Raw genomic sequence first — 22227 nt, forward strand, 5'->3', positions numbered from 1 at the left:
TTAGTCTGCTTGCCACTGTGGCTGCAGGATTCCAAAATCCACCAGCAACTCAACAGATCACTGTTGGTTTCTATTTTTTTTTTTGGCTGATGACTGAAGCAAATCTAGCAGCCACTTGTATATTTTACAAGCATTTGGCTGGCAGCTGGTCCTAATTTCCAACCCTGACTACCAACATGTCAAACCATAATAAGTGTGTGGTTTTTGTGTGTAACTGTGTGTGAGAAACCATGTTAACAATCTAAGATGATATTCCATCAACAGTTTTTTATTATCATTCCGATCACCTGTGACTTGCACAGCAAAACACAGCTTCCAACTTCACTCCAAGCGCTCCTTTCCATTAAAAAATTAGAGCTCTTTAATACATTCTTAAAAACACTTTGTATAAATCATTAAACACAGTTGGTATAGATATCTGTACAGCAGGCACACATTGTGTATATATTACACTTCTTAAAAAAATACATATACAAATCCCACACTTGAAAATCCCACTTCAAGTTTTCATCAGTAGTTGGTTGATAAACCCGCAGATAATGACGCCAGACTTAAAATCACCTCAGAAAATAAATCTTATTTTGAAAAATACGTCAGTATTCTCTTAAAACCTCACATATGAGGACAAATTCTCTCATGGAAGACCTTACATATTACAAGCACACCCACTCATGTCACAACACACACACTCAGGGGGGGCAGAAGATCACACACACACACTCTCACACACAGCAGATTCCTATCGTCCAGTAGTGCACATCATATTCTTATCATACCTTATGGTTTAATGACCCCACAGGTGTCAGTAAAGTGTACCCCATTAATCTGTAAGCTCAGTTCTTTCACATTTACACGCAGACAAGCCTGTTTACACACTTTCACGCATGCAAACATGCAATTATACTGCAACATTTAAACATTTTCGGTCCCAAACCTAATCCTGGTGGGAACTAAAACCCCGGACTAATACAATTTCCTCACTTTGGAGATTTTTCCTCATTTTATCCTTCTTTACGAGGACATTTGTTCGGGGGACCAGTGAACAAGAACTCACACACACACCACATGTACCGTCACGACATAGATTATCATAAAAGGCCACGTTTGGGGAATGCAGACATGGACAAAGAGTCCACTCTTCAGTCAAGTCCATCTGCAGACTACACTGTGACCCCCCCACCACCACAGATAATGCCTGGTTCACACTACACGACATGAACCCTGATTTTCCACTCGCCGAAGGTTTTTGGAGCTCCCTGACAAAAGCCCCAGAGAAGAAGCGAGGTTGTGAGTCGACCTGCGCATCACGCACACTCACCTGGGAATCCTCATGGTGACAGATCTTGTAGTGTGTGACTCCCTGTAGTATGAAAACTACAGCTCCAAGACAGTTAGTTATGTAGTGTGAACAGTACCGCGATCTGACGACTATGAACGTTGTGCAGTGTGAACTGGAGACCAGCGAGGAGAGGGTGGAAGCCTGAGACGTCCCATGAGATCAGACAGCGAAAGGTTTAAGACCCATCATCTGGCTCAGTGCTATGTTGTCAGCCGCTCTCCACTTAAAAGCGGCACTTTGGCCTCGGAGTCCAACACTGCATGCAACTCCACCCCAGAGTCCTGCTCCTCTTCGTCCGCATCCTCCTCCTCCTCCTCCTCTACCAGCGCCTCCTCCACTCCTCTCCCTCTGCGGCCTTTCCTGGCCCGGTGACCTCCCCGTCTCCTGCGCAGGCAGAGGAGGCCCCTGAGGTCCAGGTTGGCCAGAGTGACCTCCAGTGTGTAGTAGAGGGACCAGAAAAGAGCGAAGCAGCCCAGCAACAGCAGGAACTGGAGGGGAGGACAAGGAGAGAGGTAGAGGAGGTAAATAACAACAGTGTGTGTGAATGGGTGAATGTGACAGGTAGTATGAAAACACTTGGAGTGGTCGGAAAACCAAAAAGGCGACCAAGTCCTATTTCTTGCTAGCTGATGTCCCTCCTACTTTTCCACAGATCCAATAATGATGTCTAGTTTAAGGCTACAAATAAGAGGTTATGGTTATATGGACAAATATAAATATCTAGGATTTAGGTCTGCTAGTCCTCGTGACACAGAAATGGTTTGAATGCAGCCTGAGATGAAGTGTGAGGCTAAGCTCAGGACACATAGGCCCTAAATAGATAAAAGGGGAAATGCATAAAAGATATTGTATATTTCAGAAACAGCTTCTCGAAGCTGGTCAGACGTGTCTATTGTTGAAATTGAGCTAAAGTAGGCCAATCCCTCCTTCAACATATCCCAACATTCAACTTAAAAAAAGATCCTCCTTCAGGTTGTTTACTCTGAGTAGGAACATTTCTGATTTGCCTAGAGGTGGAACTATCACTTTAATGTGGATTTAAATGTGGAGCAGGGAGCAGTCTGGTTGTGTCAAGACAAAGGTTAGAGAGATACAGACAGATGTGGTAAACATGTATAGTGTTGGATAGTTTACCTTGAGGCTGTTGGAGGTGAAGGGGCTGACGATCTCTGGAGGGATGTCCAGGCCTGGAGGGCAGGGCAGAGAGAAATTGCTGTCCAGATACTTGCCACTCATCGCCTCCTCCAACAGCCTGTCAATCAACGCATAGCCAGTTAATATGCAGAATATCTTTCCAGCTTTGTGTCAGTTAAAAACACTGAGCCAGTCAGGTGACAGGTATTCTAACCAATTCAGTACAAGAAATTAAGATGCAGGCTAATCATTATAGACACTGCTGTGTCATGACTGTGCCCCTGTGCTCTGTTCCTCTGCTGTTGCTGTGTCTTCTCTCTCCAGGGCTGCAGGGGGCTATCAGCAGCACCTGGGCCCAGTGTGCCCCATGCATACAAGCAGGAGCAGCAGCCAAACCTTTGGGGCAGATTTCCTCACCTCTGTGTTGTGGATTTTGTTCTCTTTTCTCTGTTTTTACGGCACAACATGTAGCACATGTATACTCATTCACTCACGTCACTAGTGACTATGAAGATTCATCCCACCTACAGTATCCATTTGCATTTGTTGGTGATTTTTGTGGCAAATAAAAGACTTTATTAGTTAGTATAATGTGTGTCTCCTATTTCATATGAGTAAAGGAAATCTACGCTAGGCTAATTAATACAATGTAAATGCCAAAGGCTTGATGCTAATAACGTTAGCATATTATATTTGTTTGGAAAATGTGTTTAGTCTACGACAGCTATTTTGTTGGTGAACCTTGAGCTAAAATTTGTAATGCTTCCTATGTTAAATGTTGCTGTTGTCCCTGGTTTTATATGAGTAGAGGAAAAGTCTGCTAGCCGCTAGGCTTATTCATACAATGTAAAATACCATAGGCTTAGGCTAATGACATTAGCATGTTGTATTTGTGGAGAAAGTATGTCGAGATAAAGACAAGTGTTTTGTCTGTGAATGCTGCGAGTTATAGTGAAGCTGATTTGTGTACTTGTGTTTGAAATTGTCGTGATTAAAAGCCATGTTTTTTAATCGACTAAACTTTGCAGCACTTCACAGAAACCCCGCCCCCAACTAGTGTTTTGAAGGTGTCACTGCAGAGTGACACAGACACACTCACAACGGCACAGGCTCTGCATAGAGCTGACGCACAAGTATGTTTGTTTGATCGGCTCTGAAGACAGAAAACAGAGCAACAGCAGAGGGGCTGTTACAAAAATAGTTGTCACAAGTAAATAAAATGGGAATGAAAACAACACAGCTCCAAGGAAGGAAACCACAAGCAATCAACAACAGAGACAATCTCAGTGCTGTCCTGATGGCAGCATGAAAAGCCTGCGAGGTCTTACCTCTGTCTGTCCTTGACCTCGCTGAAGGTCATAGAGGAACCATACAGGGTCAACTGCCACTGCTTCAACATTCCCACAGCTGCACACTGCTCAAGTGCCGGCTCCTCTGCAGGAACAGAGAGAAGGGTCAGTGTGGGCAGGAGAGGTACTCTACATGTCAAAGACGACTATACAAGAGACAGATATGTGAGTGCTCATGACTCCCACTCCTGCAAAGACATTCCCGTGCCTTTGCTGACGATATCTGTCACTTGTGTCAGTGCGTGAGCAGAGTCTTACTGTGGTCCGATATCTTGAGGGTGTATTGGCCTTCAGCTTTCTCTCCCCAGCAGCGCACCGTGGAGAAAGTCCAGTCCTGGTAGCCTGCAGGGTCTCTGTGTGCAAAGAGACTGCTTAGTTACACTGCAATCTAAAACATTTTCATGTGACCATATTTCATCTGAGGTGCTGTTATATCTGACGACTGCTAATTTGCTTTGCATCTAAAACACTTAATTCTCCTATACTCAGGAAATTAAGACATTGATTTACTTTTTTTGCTTTTGAACACATTTTATACACGTCTTACTGTTCTTAAAACAAAACCAATGCCTGGGTTTGTACCTGTCGATGGCCCGGCGTGCGCCGATGACTGACGTCATACCGCTAGGGCAGACCAACACAACCTCTAGGTTGCCACGGCAGGGGTGGGTTATCGTCACAGTAACAGCCACGTGCTCCAGTGTTTCCATTCCAGACTGTCTCAGGTCTGCAGCAGAGACTGAGGGAGAAGAGGGAACATCTTAGTGTTTGAGTGTGCCCGCAAGTGTGTGTTTGTGTGTGACAATATTCTGCGCTAAAAAGAACAGTTATGTGCCCATATGTGCAAAAATGTTATCCTTCATTAAAACAAATTAAAATGTCAACATGATTAGGAAGATGTGAAAACATAATTCTGCAGTCTACTTGAATAATTCAACATGGTTTGTGCAGAGTTGAATTTAAGACCTTTTTAATAGTGCATTGAAGACATTTTAACACCAATCACACTGGCCACAGCGTGAAAAGTATGACAGAAAATCTGTGGGGACGATGTGGCCCGGAATGATTTATTTCTTTATAACTCTACATATCACTTCCTGAAAGAGTCAAGCATAAGATGCATGGATGGATTAACCAATAAATAAATATTAATGAATTCAAATTCATTTAAGTATTTGCTGAAATAACTCTTGCCGAATATGAGATGATGAGCTCCCTAGCCACAGTAGCTAGCAGCATTAGGGCTGTGATGAGAACTGCATCACCACAATACTGCGGTCATGTGACACTACCGCCGTTTTTTTGTTGCTGGAGTCAATATGATAGATTAATTGAAAAATGCACTACTGCTGTCACCGCTCTGTAGCCTCACTCAACGTGCCCCTAACAGCAGTTAGTGGAACTGCAACGAGAAGGAGAGTGAGATGGCGTCTGGATGCGGGCAAGAGATTGTACCAGATTATCACAGGTTATGAATTATACAGGAGCATCCATGATGTACAAACTAGAGATGCAGGATATATATCAAGCTAATAAATTATTGAACGATAATGGGACATTTTTACAATTGTGTATTTTTCCGATTATTAAAATTAAAGTAGATAAATAGCACTGATAACACAAAGGAAGACCGATACACCAGAGAATTACACAGTAACACTGGGCTTCATAATTTCCCTCACTCTTACTATTAACTATAAATGTAATACTTATTAAAACTCATTTTACGTTCACATCCCTGTATTTATCAAGTTGATCTGTAGTGTAAGGTTATAAGGGGGTAGGGGCGTTGAGTGTAGGCCATTTGATAATACCCCAGAAAGTCTCCCTCTTTTTCACAGCCTAATGTTGGCAGGTATGGAAGAGTCGGAGCTGTTCTTTGTTTTTGTTGTGTTTATAGTGATGTCAGTTAGATTTGAGTCAAAGCTATGGGATATTAAATCATCCATATTTTCCCACTAAATCTCAGCCTTTCTTACCCCCAGGTGTGCATGAACTACAGGTTACACACTTCTTTTTAAGATACAAAAATATGATGTTTATCTTATCAGTTATCAGCCATGAGAAGCAGGTAATTATCGGTATTGGTTGAAAAAAATCATGCAAGCTTGAGATAGTTGCACACCGGGAAAAAAATTGCAATTAAAACTAATTCTTTGTAAATTCAATCCTCCATCAGATTCTGGATGTTTCTTCACCACTTTCTCCCCGTGAAATATCAGTCAGTCCCACTGACCACCTCCCGCCCTCCGGCTGCAAGTGTCTAGTAATTTCCTGGTATTTCCTGGGCTCTGACTACTAATGAGCCGTGGTGCTCTCTGACCATGTAGGGCTACACACATCCTCGGGCCAGGGAGGGACGCAAAGGGATGGGGGAGCGAGAAGTGTAAACAGAGGTGTGGAAGGAAAGACAGAGAGCCGGGGGGACAGATGTAGAGAGAGACAGGGAGGGGAGTGACGGTCAAGTGGAGAATTGGCACTGAGAGGGCGAGTACAGGGGATGTGTAGATGCTGAGAGTGGAAGGGCAAGAGAAAGGACAAGGGGCCCTAAGAAAATATTATTGTGGGGAAAGAGGACATAAAGGACAGAAATTGAGGTAGAGAAGTGGACAGAGAAGGATTTAGAGGGGATGCATCTCTAACACTGATTCTGTGCCACGGAAAATTCCACTGTACTGGTATGTGGGGACTTTATATGAATGTCAAAAGCTGACACTTCTGATTTAAACTCATCTATTTGTATCAATAATATACTCCAAACGGGGATAAGAGGATAAGAACATACTTTGGGGAAATGTGTGGGAAAATACTGTCTGCGTCTCTAAGAGCCAAAACGTTGTATTTCTTCATTTTAAGATCTGTAACAGAGTTTTCTAGACCCTGCATGAGACAAGTACACAGTCCAAGTTGTTATATGTGCCAACTGGAAACCATTAAAGACATGATGTGGAAGTGTCACCCTGTTTTGGGGAAGAGTATTAAAAGTTCTGTCCAAGTTGACAGGCCAAGGCTTGATACAGAACCAGACTTTGCTACTACTGCTACTTTTGCTCGTAAGCCTTGAGTCCTGGCTTTCATGTGGATGCCACTTGATGCACTCCACTAACCCAAACACAGCTGCAAAATAAGCACACACCCTTCATCGTTATGGCACTTACTGATGGCAGTGGGCCCCCAGCAGGAAAATTCACCATGCAGCACCACAAAAACTGGTAAGGAATGGCATGAGGAAAGTGACACACAGATCAATGTGTCAACCTGGCATCCAAATTCTCCAGATCCCAATCTGATCCGAGTACTCATGGTATGAGCCGGTATCCCAGAGGTACCCCTGATCCAGAGTCGGGCCTCCTTCTCCTTGGATTGGACATGGTTCTGGCTTGTAGAGGCACAGACATAGGACCTCTGGGGGTGTCTTGTGGTGTCTGGCACCAGGGCATCAGTGGAGGATCCTTTGAGTCCTGTGGATTGTGAGATGGGGTGCCGAGCATGTCTCACAGATGCTCGATCAGATTAGGATGTGGGGAATTTGGAGACCAGGTCGATACCTTGAGCCATTCCTGAAGTAGTTTTTTTGGCACTTTTGTCAGGGAGTGCCGTTGCCGTGAGGGGGGTACTTGGTATGCAACAGTGTTTGCGTGGATTGTACAGGTCAACTGGACCCAAAGGATCTCAGCTGAACACTGCATTGAAACAAAATGATCAGTGCTATTCACCTATCTGTTTGCAGTTTTAATGTTTTAGCTGATCGGTGTAGATATTAATAGATATGACAGTGGTACATATTCAAGTCTTTGCACACCCATACACCCATACTGCCCACAGTAAACTGAGTAAAGTATAATGTGCAGTGTTCCTCTGTTCATGGTATTTGCATTTTTTATTTGCACTGCTGCATATGACCACATTTCTACAGAGGAGGATTTTGCCTCTTTTTGGAATGGGCGCAGATTTATGAGGGTGGGCTGCTCCAATAAACTCTATGTGATCATAAACTTTGAGCATACATTGACGCAAATGAATGGAGAGATTAGGAGCTCATTGTAGCTGTACATTTTGTCCTCTCTTGTGAGTTCTTGCCCCTTTTTCAGAACCATTTTTAATCACAATCTTTCTCTGTACTTAACTTCAGAAAAATCCAAAGATCCACTGACGTGACCAACGACCAACAACTGCTGCACATTTTCATAAGTGAACCCACTGCCTGCTGCGGTAGACTGACAGTACCACAGGGACGTGACTGGTTTTATTATTAGGACGTAGCCAGTCACTGTGTGCATGTTCATAAACACACAGACACACATTCGTAGCGACTGTGTTCACATGGGAATACATTAGCTGATAAGGCAGCCAAAACACATAGAAACTACAACAACAAACACTGCTGAGTACTGTGACAGGCAGACCTGAACTCTGTCACCGACAAAAAGCATTTGTCAGGCATTTGTACGAGACTGAACAGAGGATTAAAAGGCAACATGTGCATTACAGTAGTTTGACTAAATTTCACTTTGTGAGTCTGCCCTGTGACTGTCAGCAACTGTTTGCTTTGTCCTTAATAAAGTCCTGTTGCATGAGACTACACACACACACACACACACACACACACACACACACTCCTGACTGTGGCGAGGCCATAAAAGAAGGAAGATACAGATTGAGTGAGGAGAGGAAAAGAGACAAGGGAGAAGGAAAAGTTTGTGCTAGAATGAGGTCACTGTGAGCATGTGTGAAAGTGTGTGTGTGGGAGAGAGAGACAGATCACATACACACACTGTGGAATATGACAGAATCGGAGCTGTGAGAAGTGAATAAAGGAACAACATCTACTGAGAGGAGCTATAAAATACAAAGACAGATTAGGAACAAAAAAAAAAAAAAGAAATTGCAGCAATCAGGACAAATCTCTCTCAGTATTTCAATGTGGACGCAGGAACTCACAATCAAGAGAACATTGCCTAATATGGAAAGGCAAACTGACTCAGGAGCAGGCAGGGAGGGAGGGAAGGAGAGAGGGAGGGAGGGAGTCAGCTGCATAGTACAGTGTGTAAACTCGACAAGCAGATGTCCAGTACAGAGCAGAGAGTTGGAGAGGAGCAGACAGGGTTACCTTTCCAGGTGTGGATCAGCTCGTCGGGATAAGCTGCGATGGACACTTCCTCCTTTATTACTGAGCTCTGATAGGACACGAGAAACGGCACTGACTCCCACACCTGAGAGAGCACAGAGAAAACTTAGAGCTCTGGTGTTATAAAATCATGTTTATAATTACTTCGACAAAGAACAGACACAATACATTATTTAAATATAGCTTGCAGCCCTGCTCGTGTGCATGTACAGTATGGATGTACCTTGGCAGCATTGACGAGTCTCCATGCATTGAGCACACCGAAGCCGTGCTGGTGGCTGTGGTAGAAACCTGCTCCGTTCTTCCTCCAGTCTGCATTGGTGTCACACTGTTAGAACAAATACAAATAACACACGGCTAAGTTTACTTTTTTGTTTTTATTAAGTAAAGTCATTTTGTTTCTTTTCATCAAAAAGGATCTTTTCAAAGGTTTTCTAACCCGTGACGAACTTGATCCACCATATGAACACAGCCTCCCTGTTTCATTGATTAAATGACCTTCTTGAAGAGGTCAGTGTTACGATATTTGGGCATATCCAAAAACCTTGATATCCAAGTCTTTCATAGTGTTTGAAAGCAGGCGTGTTTCTGGTTTGTGTAGGTCTCTATGACAACTCATAGAGCTGACCTTAAACCATGGATTTTAATAATATCTAGATACCGGATGTCAAGTTGGCATCCATTCATTCCAGTGGAGTTGCTTGTCTGGCGCATACACCAAAAATGTTTTCTATCATCTGGGGTTCCTTTCACGGTATGCGGCCCACTCAATATGTGCAGTAGTGTTTCTTCCACTGGCCCCGCCCGCTAGTTCCCGCTCGGCTAATAGACTTTACACTGTGATGAAGTCGTGGATTTTTTAATCGCTTTTCTCAGCTTGAAGAAAGTTGTACATATAAACCACCATGTCAACAGTTTACAGATGTCTTTTACAGTGGTGACCTCGGGGAACAACACTTTCTGTGCTACTGGGGATTTTTGCGCAGCAATACCGCGAGTGGCCACTGGGAAAAGTTTGCTGCAAGGGCAGGTGGTTTTCCTGGGGGCCTGCTGAAACCAGGCAAGAGACTTTGTCGCAAACTGTAATAAAACCCCCAGTTGAGACACATATTCTGTGTGGGCTGCCAGATAATGCTATTAAAACTCAAACAATACCGTGTCTTAATTAGGGACCGACAACCTACCTGCAACTAACGATTATTTTCATTGTCGACTAATCTGTCGATTATTTCTTCCATTAGTCGACTAATTATTTTATCAAAAAATGTGCTTAAATGCTGAAAAATGTCGGTCTGTCTCTCCCAAACCCCAAAATTATGTCATCTAATGTCTTGTTTCGTACTCACGCCAAAGGGTTTTAGTTCACCGTCATCGGAGAGTGTGTAAAGCTGCCAATATGTGAACGTAAGAAGCTGCAGTAAGAGTATTTTGGGGTACTTTTATAGTACTTTTCTATTAAAATTGACTCAAACCGATTCGTCGACTACTAAAATAGTCACAGATTATTTTAATAGTCGATTAGTCATCGATTAGTTGACTAATCGTTGCAGCCCTAGTCTTAATCGGAAAACGCTAAATTCCGTAAAAAAAGGCCTTTTTCGGAATATCCAAATGGAATACGCTGTTTGCATGACCCTTACCGAATGCAGAATATTGTCATATGTGGAATGGCAGTAGAATATTAGTGTGCATATGGGCATACCAACTGTTTTCCCGCACAGTTGTGACACAAGTATCCAGGTGACTCAAGTATCTACAAAGGCCTGTATACTAATGGACGCCACAAGATATTTCATCAGGCCTACCTTGGTGGCTGTATAGGTGATGATGTGCTGAACGTCCCTCCAGCTGAGACAGGGACGGACCTGCAGCATGAGGGCCACCATTCCTGCCGCCAGCGGGGCAGCAGCAGAGGTACCGGTGTGGCCATCTGTACAGCCGGTGCCCTTCTGCATGAACCAGTCTGACGTCACCTGCAGAAACAGATGGATGGGCTGATTGGAGATACAGCAGTGGAAATTCACGCACAGTACAAACACAGCAAGGGTGGTAACAGCTCTGGCAGGAGACCAAGTGGCACTCACATATGCAAATACTTGCACAGCACAAATACTTTAACAGATGAGTGAATACAATCAGAGTGAACACAAACTGCCCTTGAACATGAGGGTTCTCAACCCGAACTAACAACTAGCAGAGAGCACTTCATCAGGCGCCAGAGGCATCCTCGCCAACCGACATATTTACTCCAGGTGGACAGAGTTCAGCTCTGTTTGTGTACACTTAATGGAGTACATGAGGACTGTATGACAGGGGTTTAAAGCCCTGGGGAGGTCCAGCTTTTTAAGAGATGAAAGGATCAAAGAAAAAAAACACATTGTACAAACTAAAATGAAGAGTAGTAAAGTAAAAATGTATATACACAGAGGATGGAAATGTAGAGGAGTTTGAAATCCTAACAGATAGTGGTTGACCGAAATGGAGAGAGGGGTGGACGGATTTATGGAGGAGATTAACTTTATGAGCAAAAAAGGACGGCTATAATATTGTTTTACGGGTTTGTCTCTCATCACTACAGGTATGGACAGTAAAATCTGCTTATATGCACGGCACACAAGTTCTAACATGTCTCATACGTCTTCCATTGTAAACCACCCGCTGATACACACATTAGTGACAGCCTGTCTGACAGAAGGACCACTGAGATGTGGGCTGAGGAATTCCCAGCCCACATGCAAACATGTGGTCCTTTTCCAACAGCTGTTCAGGTCATGTAGAAGGCTTTGAGCTACTACGCAGAGTTGTGCATGTTCATCCAGAGCAGCTGTCTGTGTGGTGAGTATACAAGCATCATTAGCGGGCAAGTTCTGCATCTTAACAAGCTACATGTTTGTGTTTATAATTTCCATATGTCGCCTTGTAATTAATTAGAGACACTGAATCCCAAATTCCCAAAGCTATTAATTAGGGCTTACATAATCAAGCATCACCGACAAATCAGTCTCGAGAATAACACCAAGTGTGACGGGAGAATCTGAATGAAGCTGCCATCAGCTGATTTTTCAAAAGCTGATCAGGGAACTTCAAATTCTGTGACTTTTCCAGGCTTTACAGAACACTGTGATAAAATGGATTTGTGAGGGCAGCTGTTCTTGGGAGACCCTAAACGTGTTCCTCAGAATATTACACCAACGGGCGGTGTGTGGTGAGCACTTGGCCTGTGAGTACACTGTGGTCAGTGGTGGATGAGCCATCTCCAGAGAGAGCCAAGCCCTGCTAAGCTGTTCTCCCCCAGGCGATGACATCCAAGGGCCAAACTGTGTTGTCATGGAGACGGCCACAAACAGTGGCAAATAGAGTTCAGTGGCTTCGAAGGGCCCTTACTGCTGTCATCGTCCGTCATTGTTTCAGATGAAAATAGTCTCTGCTTCTCCTCATGTGGAGCTGCTGTTTCACAAGCTTTCAAACATTTCTTACAATCATTTAATTCATAAGTTTTTAGACCACACTGAAATTTTTATATATATATATATATATATATATATATATATATATATATATATATATATATATATATATATATATACATACAGTACAGGCCAAAAGTTTGGACACACCTTCTCATTCAATGCCTTTTCTTTATTTTCATGACTATTTACATTGTAGATTCTCACTGAAGGCATCAAAACTATGAATGAACACATGTGGAGTTATGTACTTAACAAAAAAAGGTGAAATAACTGAAAACATGTTTTATATTCTAGTTTCTTCAAAATAGCCACCTTTTGCTCTGATTACTGCTTTGCACACTCTTGGCATTCTCTCCATGAGCTTCAAGAGGTAGTCACCTGAAATGGTTTTCCAACAGTCTTGAAGGAGTTCCCAGAGGTGTTTAGCACTTGTTGGCCCCTTTACCTTCACTCTGCGGTCCAGCTCACCCCAAACCATCTCGATTGGGTTCAGGTCCGGTGACTGTGGAGGCCAGGTCATCTGCCGCAGCACTCCATCACTCTCCTTCTTGGTCAAATAGCCCTTACACAGCCTGGAGGTGTGTTTGGGGTCATTGTCTTGTTGAAAAATAAATGATCATCCAACTAAATGCAAACCGGATGGGATGGCATGTCGCTGCAGGATGCTGTGGTAGCCATGCTGGTTCAGTGTGCCTTCAATTTTGAATAAATTCCCAACAGTGTCACCAGCAAAACACCCCCACACCATCACACCTCCTCCTCCATGCTTCACAGTGGGAACCAGGCATGTGGAATCCATCCGTTCACCTTTTCTGCGTCTCACAAAGACACGGCGGTTGGAACCAAAGATCTCAAATTTGGACTCATCAGACCAAAGCACAGATTTCCACTGGTCTAATGTCCATTCCTTGTGTTTCTTGGCCCAAACAAATCTCTTCTGCTTGTTGCCTCTCCTTAGCAGTGGTTTCCTAGCAGCTATTTGACCATGAAGGCCTGATTTGCGCAGTCTCCTCTTAACAGTTGTTCTAGAGATGGGTCTGCTGCTAGAACTCTGTGTGGCATTCATCTGGTCTCTGATCTGAGCTGCTGTTAACTTGCGATTTCTGAGGCTGGTGACTCGGATGAACTTATCCTCAGAAGCAGAGGTGACTCTTGGTCTTCCTTTCCTGGGTCGGTCCTCTTGTGTGCCAGTTTCATTGTAGCGCTTGATGGTTTTTGCGACTCCACTTGGGGACACATTTAAAGTTTTTGCAATTTTCCGGACTGACTGACCTTCATTTCTTAAAGTAATGATGGCCACTCGTTTTTCTTTAGTTAGCTGATTGGTTCTTGCCATAATATGAATTTTAACAGTTGTCCAATAGGGCTGTCGGCTGTGTATTAACCTGACTTCTGCACAACACGACTGATGGTCCCAACCCCATTGATAAAGCAAGAAATTCCACTAATTAACCCTGATAAGGCACACCTGTGAAGTGGAAACCATTTCAGGTGACTACCTCTTGAAGCTCATGGAGAGAATGCCAAGAGTGTGCAAAGCAGTAATCAGAGCAAAGGGTGGCTATTTTGAAGAAACTAGAATATAAAACATGTTTTCAGTTATTTCACCTTTTTTTGTTAAGTACATAACTCCACATGTGTTCATTCATAGTTTTGATGCCTTCAGTGAGAATCTACAATGTAAATAGTCACGAAAATAAAGAAAAAGCATTGAATGAGAAGGTGTGTCCAAACTTTTGGCCTGTACTGTACATATATATATATATATATATATATTTATGTGCTCCATTGTGAAACTGGGAACAACTACAGTATATAATATATGATGTTGACGTTACTGGAACATTTGCAAAACCACCACTAGCCCCATGTTCAGATGAAACATGTTTGGACAGTTTGCATCGTCAGCGCTACAGAGAGCAGAAGTCATGACATCACATCCTGGCTAGCCTCTGTTCCACTAGCCTCTGTCCCTTGCAGTGCAAACTCTCATTCAGCATGTCTTTCATCTGTTTTTCTGAAAAAAATGAAGCATATAACTGGGGTCCATATTCTAAGAAAAATCAGCAGCCCAAATTAAACGATCTCTGGTTTCATAAACACAGTGTCCCGCCACTGTGACGATTACACTGTTAGACAGGCAGTCAAATTGGGTCCGGTGTTTTTGTGTGTTCAGATAAGACTTACAATGTTCCTCATCTTGCTCCCCCCGCTGCTGAAAGTGACAGCCAGCATGGACGCACACTCTTCAGCGTAGAAGGGCATCCTACCTTTCTCATCGACCGCTCCTGCAAAAGACATGTATAATGATTATTTATGGCCCGACACACACACACACACACACACACACACACACACACACACACGTGTCCACACCCCGAACACGTGTGTACACTCACCGACCTGAGAGCCTTTGTGTCTTACCGATTGTGATGGTGTAGATGGAGTTGGCGTAGCCGTCATAGTTGCAGTTGTCATCGTATTGACCTCCGTTGCCACTGGCAACCACAAAGATGCTGCCAAAGCCATGTCTGCCTGCAATCACCCCGTGCTGCAGAGCTGCCTGTGGGTGAAAACAAATTCATGCTGTAATAAGAAGATAAGACTCCACTTTGTGTACTTGTTGTTTTCCTCCATGCCGAGTCCTCTGTAATGTATCTGTTGCAGTGTACTGCCCCCTGCAGGACAAAGTCACAAATCCAACTGTCTTCCTCTTACCTTGCCCAGGGGATGGGGTCCATCCACAGTGTGTCCATCATCATCTGGACCCCAACTAGAGGAGACAAGAGTCTAAATCAGAATCCAAGCAAAACTTTCACAACATGGCATTTTGGCATAGTAAAATATGACACTAAATTACACAGAAAACACGAACATTAAACTGCAAAAGGTTTGTGAAATGACACATGCACACATACACATCTGTGATAACCAACTGTGAATGATAAATAAAAAAATCAAATAATAAAAGCCACCAGAGGGACGTGTTTGTTACCTGCAGCTGTAGATGTCGTTGACCTGGTAGTGCTTGTTGAAGGCTATGGCCTCCAGGCTGTCTGTCAGCGGACCGTCCAGGACTCTAATACCTGAGCAGTAACAACAAGTGAGAGCTATTTCACTACATGCATTCACCCCTCTCAGCGTCTCTTAACACTGAGACATCCTAGTTTGAAATTCTAAATTGTCCGTACCTGCGACCTTGCTGCCGTAGGCCACCCCCACGGCACAGAAGCTGTTGTTGGGAACGGCCGCGATCTCTCCGGCACATCGCGTCCCGTGGTGGTTGTCGCTGTGGACGTCTGGGTGGGGCATGGGGTCGGGGTCGTTGGAGTTCAGGTCGTAACTGCCCTCTGGACTCTGAGAGGGATGGAAAATGAGTGTCTGGTTTACACTCTGCTACTACTATGAAAAACTAACACATTCACTGAGCTCATAACTCGCACTGAATTAGTTTATGTGCCATTAACTTTATGGCTCTCTTCTTTTTTCCTGGTTGTTCCTGCCATAAACTGTAGACTGTTTTTACAGTGTCAAACTCTGCCTCCTCTTTGCTGTGAGTGACATGTCTTTAGTTTAGAAGTCTCCTCTACTCTAGTTAGTGCACAGATGTGCTCTTAAAGTAAAGGCAGGTCTTGCAGGTGCTTCATCTTGACTATCAGGTAAAAAGGCACTTGCAGATTGGGAAGAGTGGTGAGTACAGTCTTGCTGGCAAACATCTAAATGGCTTCTTTGCTTATTGTTCTCACAAAGTTCAGTGATAACAGCAGGACACACCATTCTAAAGTAAAGGAATACTTCACCACCCCAAAATGACCATTTGTGTATCAACTGCTCATCACGTGTTATGCTGAATTGATAAAGGAAGGTGAACAAAGAATCCAAAAAGCGAGAAAATTCTTGATGAAGTGACGTCATGGGTGACTGCGTTCACAACTGCAAAACATCTGGTAACAGACTCCCACGCAACTCCTTTAGTATAATCAGCATATGGTGCTGAGTCATATGCTCAGCACTTCTCAAACAGACAGCAATTTCCAATAAGGAACTAAACGTAAAGTGAAACTTAATCTATGCTCTCTTCACAGCCAGACTCCATTGGCAAATACACTAATTTTACCTCACTGAACACAGGAGCAGCTGGTCTACGGCTGCCTCAATCAGTTAGTTTGTTTGTGTTATTGTTTGACTTTTACGTTTTAAAAGGATTCGTTTGGACCCCCCAGTGTCACACAGAACAGCAAACAAGCTGCTGATTAAGGCAGTGGCAGACCAGCAGCTCTTGTGTTCAGCGAGGTAAAATTACTGTTTTTGTCGATGGAGTCTGGCTTTGAAGGGAGCATAGATTAAGTTTCACTTTGCGTTTAGTTCCTTGTTGGAAAAGGTGGTCTTTTTGGGAAGTACTGAGTGTAATAAATGAGACTTGGATTATGTGAAAGCTAGTATATAGTTCCATCCATCCCAAATATCTCTCTCCCCAGCAACGCTTTCCAGCTCTGCCTGGGGGACCCCAAGGCGTTCCAAGGCCAAATGAGATATGTAATCCCTCTAGCGTGTTCTGGGTCTGCCCCAGGGCCTCCAACCAGTGACACATGCCTGAAACACCTCTAACAGGAGGCGCAGCGGATCTACTCTGAGCTCCCTACGGATGTCTGAGCTCCTTACCCTATCTCTAAGGCTGAGCCTAGCCACCCCTGAGAGGAAACTCACTTTGGCGGCTTGTATCCGCGATCTCATCTTTTCAGTCATTACCCTGAGCTCATGACTATAGGTGAGGGTTGGGATGTAAATGAACCAGTAAATCCAAAGCTTTGCCACACCAAACTGCCGATCCATCTCATACTCCATTCTACCCTCACTCCTGAACAAGACCCCAAGATACTTGAACTTGGAGTATATAGAATTTTGATATAATTTTGCGTTCTTGCTAAATGATAAAGAACATCCCAGGTTTTTGGATTCTTCTTTCTCCAGAGGCATGCAGGATAAACAAGTTTTCTTCACAAATTTAACGTAACACAGGGTGAGTAATTGATTTGGAATTTGATGTATTCCTTTACTTATGAGGAAATATATACTATCCATTGATCAAAGAATAAAATAACTAAGTTCTGACTTACATAGTTGGGCTGGATGTCCTGGTGAGTGTGCTCCACCCCGTCGTCTACCACCACCACTGTGACCCCTTGGCCTGTGATGTTCCGCTCCCACACCCCTGTAACGTTGATGTCCATACCCTTTCTGAGGTAATTGTGCTGCAAGAACAAGGAGAGTAAGGAACAGATGAGGGAAAGTGGAAAATGAGAAACAGTACGGGATTTAAAATGCAAGTCATGGGTGTAAGATGAGATCATACTGTGAAGGAAATTTGAAGTGAGGGCGTCCAAAAGTGCAGGCTTCTCCTGCAGTGGCGCAAAGACTGGCCAAAGCATTCCTATGGAGTGTTTTCATTAACTTGAAATGCACTTTGGTTACCTGATGTACATTCTTTTACTCACCCACCCCTTATACCTAACTGGCATCCTTTCAATAGTTTAAGATTTTTATACAGTTGTTTTATATTTGCAGGAGTTAATATTATTTTCCCAGCACTGATGCACAACAAGCTGCAACCTCAGGATGTAGGCCACCTCTCTTTTACCTGACACTAACCCTAACCATCATGCACAACAAGATCCAGGCTTCTGCAAAATGACCACACTCGTGTTTTTGCTTCTGCAAAACTATACACCACTAACCAATGTTATTCTCTCACTTTGCATGTTGTGAACCACTGCATGAAGAAAATGTGACAACCCATTCTGATCAGGTCATTTAAACAAGAACATTTAACATGATTTTTTAAGGGGAATTGAATAATTTCCTGCAGTTATGCAAGCACCACTTTGGAAGCAGCAGCGTTGTTGTAACATGTAAATGTAATCAAATCTAATTGAATGCTGCCTTGTTAAGTACTTGAGTAAACTGTGTAACCATATGTCACAAAAACATGGGTTATCTGTGCATGTAACACAGCTGTTTAAAAGGTACATGAGGATTAATGACTAGCTGGAAAGACAACCCTTTATGCATACAGGATGCTGTGTGTAAAGGAATGAAAAAAGCAGGTGCGACTGAACTTATTCTAATGCCCTTGTTCACATGACCTATTGCTCTGCAGTCTAAGTAAGGTGTTACAACAGAGTCTTCATCTGCAATAAAGACGTGGGAGAGTGGGGGAGAGATGTGAGGCAAAAACACTGCATGACTACCCCGCTCTGGAAGTCTTGGCCTGTGCCTGCTCTTAAATGCTCTCCCTGGCAGCCACGATGCACTGTCATTGACAATGTGAAAGGAAAAATCATGTTCTCATCTTTGACACCATTAAGTTAATTTTAGGCTCTAGTCTAAGGCAAGTCTGACTATTACACAATTAGTGAGCGAGCAAGATGGTAGCAAAGATACACAACAGTCTAGAATCTCACCAGGTGCCACTGTTCAGGGTAGTTGGGATCATTGAAGGCCATCGACCTCTTCGAACGGCTCAGCACTCTGTCCTGAGAGTACCACAAGACATGAGGGTGGGCGGCCAGGACGTCCCCAGGCTGGACACGCTTGCTCCAAACACCAGCCACAGACCCAGGCTTGTCAGAACACAGCAAGTAGTGGCCTTCAAGCTGTCCAATCTGGCCCTGGTTCCTCAGCCCAGCCTGCTCTGCTACCTAGGATGGGGAGAATACTGATGATTAAGTACAAATTAAACTGGGACAATACTTCTAAAAGCAGGCAACTTGTGTTTTTTTTTTCCCTGACCTCGGCAACTTTAAAACAGATTAGATGAAACGCTAATATTTCCTGCAGAGGAAGGAGGTTGTTGCAGAAAATAGCATACAAATTGGGAGCATAAAGCATGAAGCAGGAGAAGGATGTGTATGAAAATATATGGAAAATTAAAATTATGTAGGAAAACCAAATGCATCGTTCCCACAAGTCGTAGTCTCACAATCAGTACCAAGTAAACAAGTATTGTAGCCCTATTACCTTCTGTTTTATTTGGAAAATGTCAGAACAGAGAAATGAGTTCCTGTGCTGTAGGAAAATTCAGTGACACCCTATAAATAGATTAAAATGTACATGTTGAAAGTGTTCATGAAGTACCGTACCCTGTTGGCTATAATATCCAGGTGCACAGTGCTCTGTTCACCAGGTTCTTCCTCATAATGTGGGCCAGAGCGGAGCCGGACAGCCCAGGACTGACCCAGGCCACAGGAGAGTGATGGCCAGGGTGATGGAGGAGAGGAGGACGAAAAGGGGATCGATGGGGCAACAGCAGGCAAGAGGGTCAGGAGCAAGAGAGTGAAGGAGGTCAGAAAAAGAAGAAGCAGGAATGTAGGAAAATAGGACGTTGCCATGGCAACGGAGGGTGACACACAGGGTCAACCGGGCAAACCCTCCTCATCTGAACAGCAACCTGGATATATGAGACAAAGACAGACGGGGGAGAAAAGAAGATCTTGTTAGTTATGAGGACAATGAGCGCGGTTGCTCGTCATCTGTGTGCTGCATTCAGAGGCCACTTATTGAATTCACAGCATCGCACTAACTGGATGCCACTTCAGAGAGCTGTGACCGCAGCACATTTGATTAACACTCTGTGGTTACATCATTGTTCCTGCATGTGCAGCTGTGAAAAGGCTTTAACAGATGAATGCTATTCTATTAGCACTGTTCGGTTAGAAAATCAAATAACAGAACACAAGCAAATACCTCTGAGTTCAAGTGAAACGTGAACACGTCTCTTTATTCGCTACCTACTATAACCTTATTTTGACACAACAAGGTGGAGAATGCATGAAGCACACTTCAGCTATGATATTAATAGAGTGCCCTATGAAAAGTGTGGCTGGAACTTAAAGTGAGACTGGATTAACCTGTTAGGGGGCTTTACGTAATCTGCCACTCCCAGGCACAAAACACATGGCAAATTAAACGTGGCAACTAAATTATTTGTGCAAACACAACCACTACACCTCTTGTGGAAGCTATTCGCCTGGCGATGAATTTAAACAAAGCTTCAATTTAGGATATGCACCATGTGAGCTTGAGGCCCCGAGGCATTAACCTGCTTTGGCCCCTTGGGCTTGACTATAGGGTAGTGTTAAATAACTACCAGACTCTGACACTCTGATCATGGACACTAAATGGAAAATAAATAAGATTACAATGAAGTCATCGACCTAGATGTCACCACTGTCAAGCCCACAGTTGGCTGGACTTAAACCACAGCCTAGTTTTCCTCAGTTACATTATCAGAGTTGGAAATTCGCACCAGACACCAGCCAAATGCTGATAAAATATGCAAGTGGCTTTGCTCACCAGCCAAAAAAACAATGGTAATCTATAATGTGGCTTCTGCTTATTTAGTTAATTTCCAACCCTTGTGAACTGCATTATAAAAACGACCCAGCACATCCAATGCCCAACTTATCTTACTGTCCTCGAGCAATACACCGACTGGACCCCTGCCAGCTGCTTGGCTAAATACCCGTCTCACATTTTTTAAAACAATATACACCCATTACACAAACAGATAACGTCACATGTGTTATCAACAGATCCCTCTTCAAACACTTGACTGACGTTAACAGTAGCTCAGATTTTAAACACATCCAGCTACTGAAATTCAGTGTTCCTTTTGGGTGACAGACGGTGAAAACAGCTGATATGTGATCGAATATAAACCTGTTAGCTCCCTGGCTAAGCTAGCTCTCAATTTTGCTGATCGTTTAGTTTTTAGCCAGCAGGTCAGCTAGCTAGTTGGGCAGCTAGCTGAGGTTAGTCACTTAAAAGACAGCGACTGTGTCACTCTACCGCCACAGCTCTAGTGAAATGAATAAACCAGTATAAGAAACAGACAAAAAACATACAGTAAAGTCAAAACAACGTGGATAGGGACGCCAGTTTTATCCGAGGCTCGCTAACTAACGCTAACTATTTATTTATATCGCTGTTCTTTGGTGAAATACGCCTGTACGAATCAGCAGACATGTCGGTTTATCGCTATAACACAACAAGTTGTATCCTACCTTCCCACTTGAGTCGTTTTTCGTCTGTTTGTTCAGAAATTTATGTGTAACATTAAGCTTGTCATCTCATTTCCGCAATACACAACGCACGCACAGCCCGAATGTATTACGTCATACAGTCGTTGCGTAAACGTCGTGCGTGCCACCTGATTGGTCCAGAGCCGCAGTGGCTACACCCAAGCATGTAAACATGGAAACGTGTCACATCAGTGGTAAAGTGCTAATTACTTTTCTACTAATTGTTTTAAACTGCAATAATACTACCACAACTGCTGCTGCTATCATTGACACTACTTTGCCTGTGTGTGTTTTATCATTAAAAATATATAAAGTAGTTGTAAACAGTGGCCTAAGGTGGTTACAAGGTTACAATGGGCTTGACATTGGGTAACATCAACACACATATCACCCAGCATCCATCATTACATATCTGTATATAACAAAAATACTGGAGAAAATAATAAAATATTATTTTAATTCAACCTTTTTAATAGTTAATTTCTAGTTATATAACAGTTGATATATGGAATAGCTGATTTAAAGTTGCAGAATATTTGATTTATAGTTATAGAATAAGCATATCATTTTAGTTATAGATGCTATTGACTATTTTAAACAAAAAATATAGGACAAGATAGAGATATAAGATAAGACAAGATAATATAATATCACCCAGCAATCATCATTACATGTGTATATAACAAAAAATGCCAAAGAAAATAAGAAATGAAATCATTAGTAATTC

At 43.2% G+C, this 22227-nt stretch overlaps 1 protein-coding gene across 1 annotated transcript; it reads right to left on the reverse strand.

The window, feature by feature from the left end:
- Positions 1–242: 242 nt before the first annotated feature.
- pcsk7 (proprotein convertase subtilisin/kexin type 7) lies at positions 243–21590 on the reverse strand. Its single transcript, XM_049575661.1, has 17 exons — positions 21483–21590; positions 19560–19867; positions 18882–19118; positions 17538–17672; positions 15612–15777; positions 15416–15506; positions 15139–15193; positions 14845–14983; positions 14608–14708; positions 10756–10923; positions 9174–9278; positions 8933–9035; positions 4405–4561; positions 4081–4175; positions 3802–3907; positions 2474–2591; positions 243–1827 (listed from the first exon to the last, which is right to left on the reverse strand). The coding sequence occupies exons 2-17, from the start codon at positions 19806–19808 to the stop codon at positions 1540–1542; spliced, it is 2313 nt and encodes a 770-aa protein (XP_049431618.1). The 5' UTR covers positions 19809–19867; positions 21483–21590; the 3' UTR covers positions 243–1539.
- Positions 21591–22227: the final 637 nt, after the last annotated feature.

This window comes from Epinephelus fuscoguttatus, linkage group LG5, assembly GCF_011397635.1.
Source record: "Epinephelus fuscoguttatus linkage group LG5, E.fuscoguttatus.final_Chr_v1".
Taxonomy (NCBI): domain Eukaryota; kingdom Metazoa; phylum Chordata; class Actinopteri; order Perciformes; family Serranidae; genus Epinephelus; species Epinephelus fuscoguttatus.

Excerpts from the sequence above, each read along its gene's own strand:
- pcsk7 (XM_049575661.1), bottom strand. The coding sequence starts at position 19,808 with ATGGCAACGTCCTATTTTCCTACATTCCTGCTTCTTCTTTTTCTGACC. Across the intron at positions 15,194-15,415 it reads AACGACATCTACAGCTGCAG|TTGGGGTCCAGATGATGATG; the intron begins GTAACAAACACG and ends TGTCTCCTCTAG. Across the intron at positions 9,036-9,173 it reads GACTCGTCAATGCTGCCAAG|GTGTGGGAGTCAGTGCCGTT; the intron begins GTACATCCATAC and ends GTGCTCTCTCAG.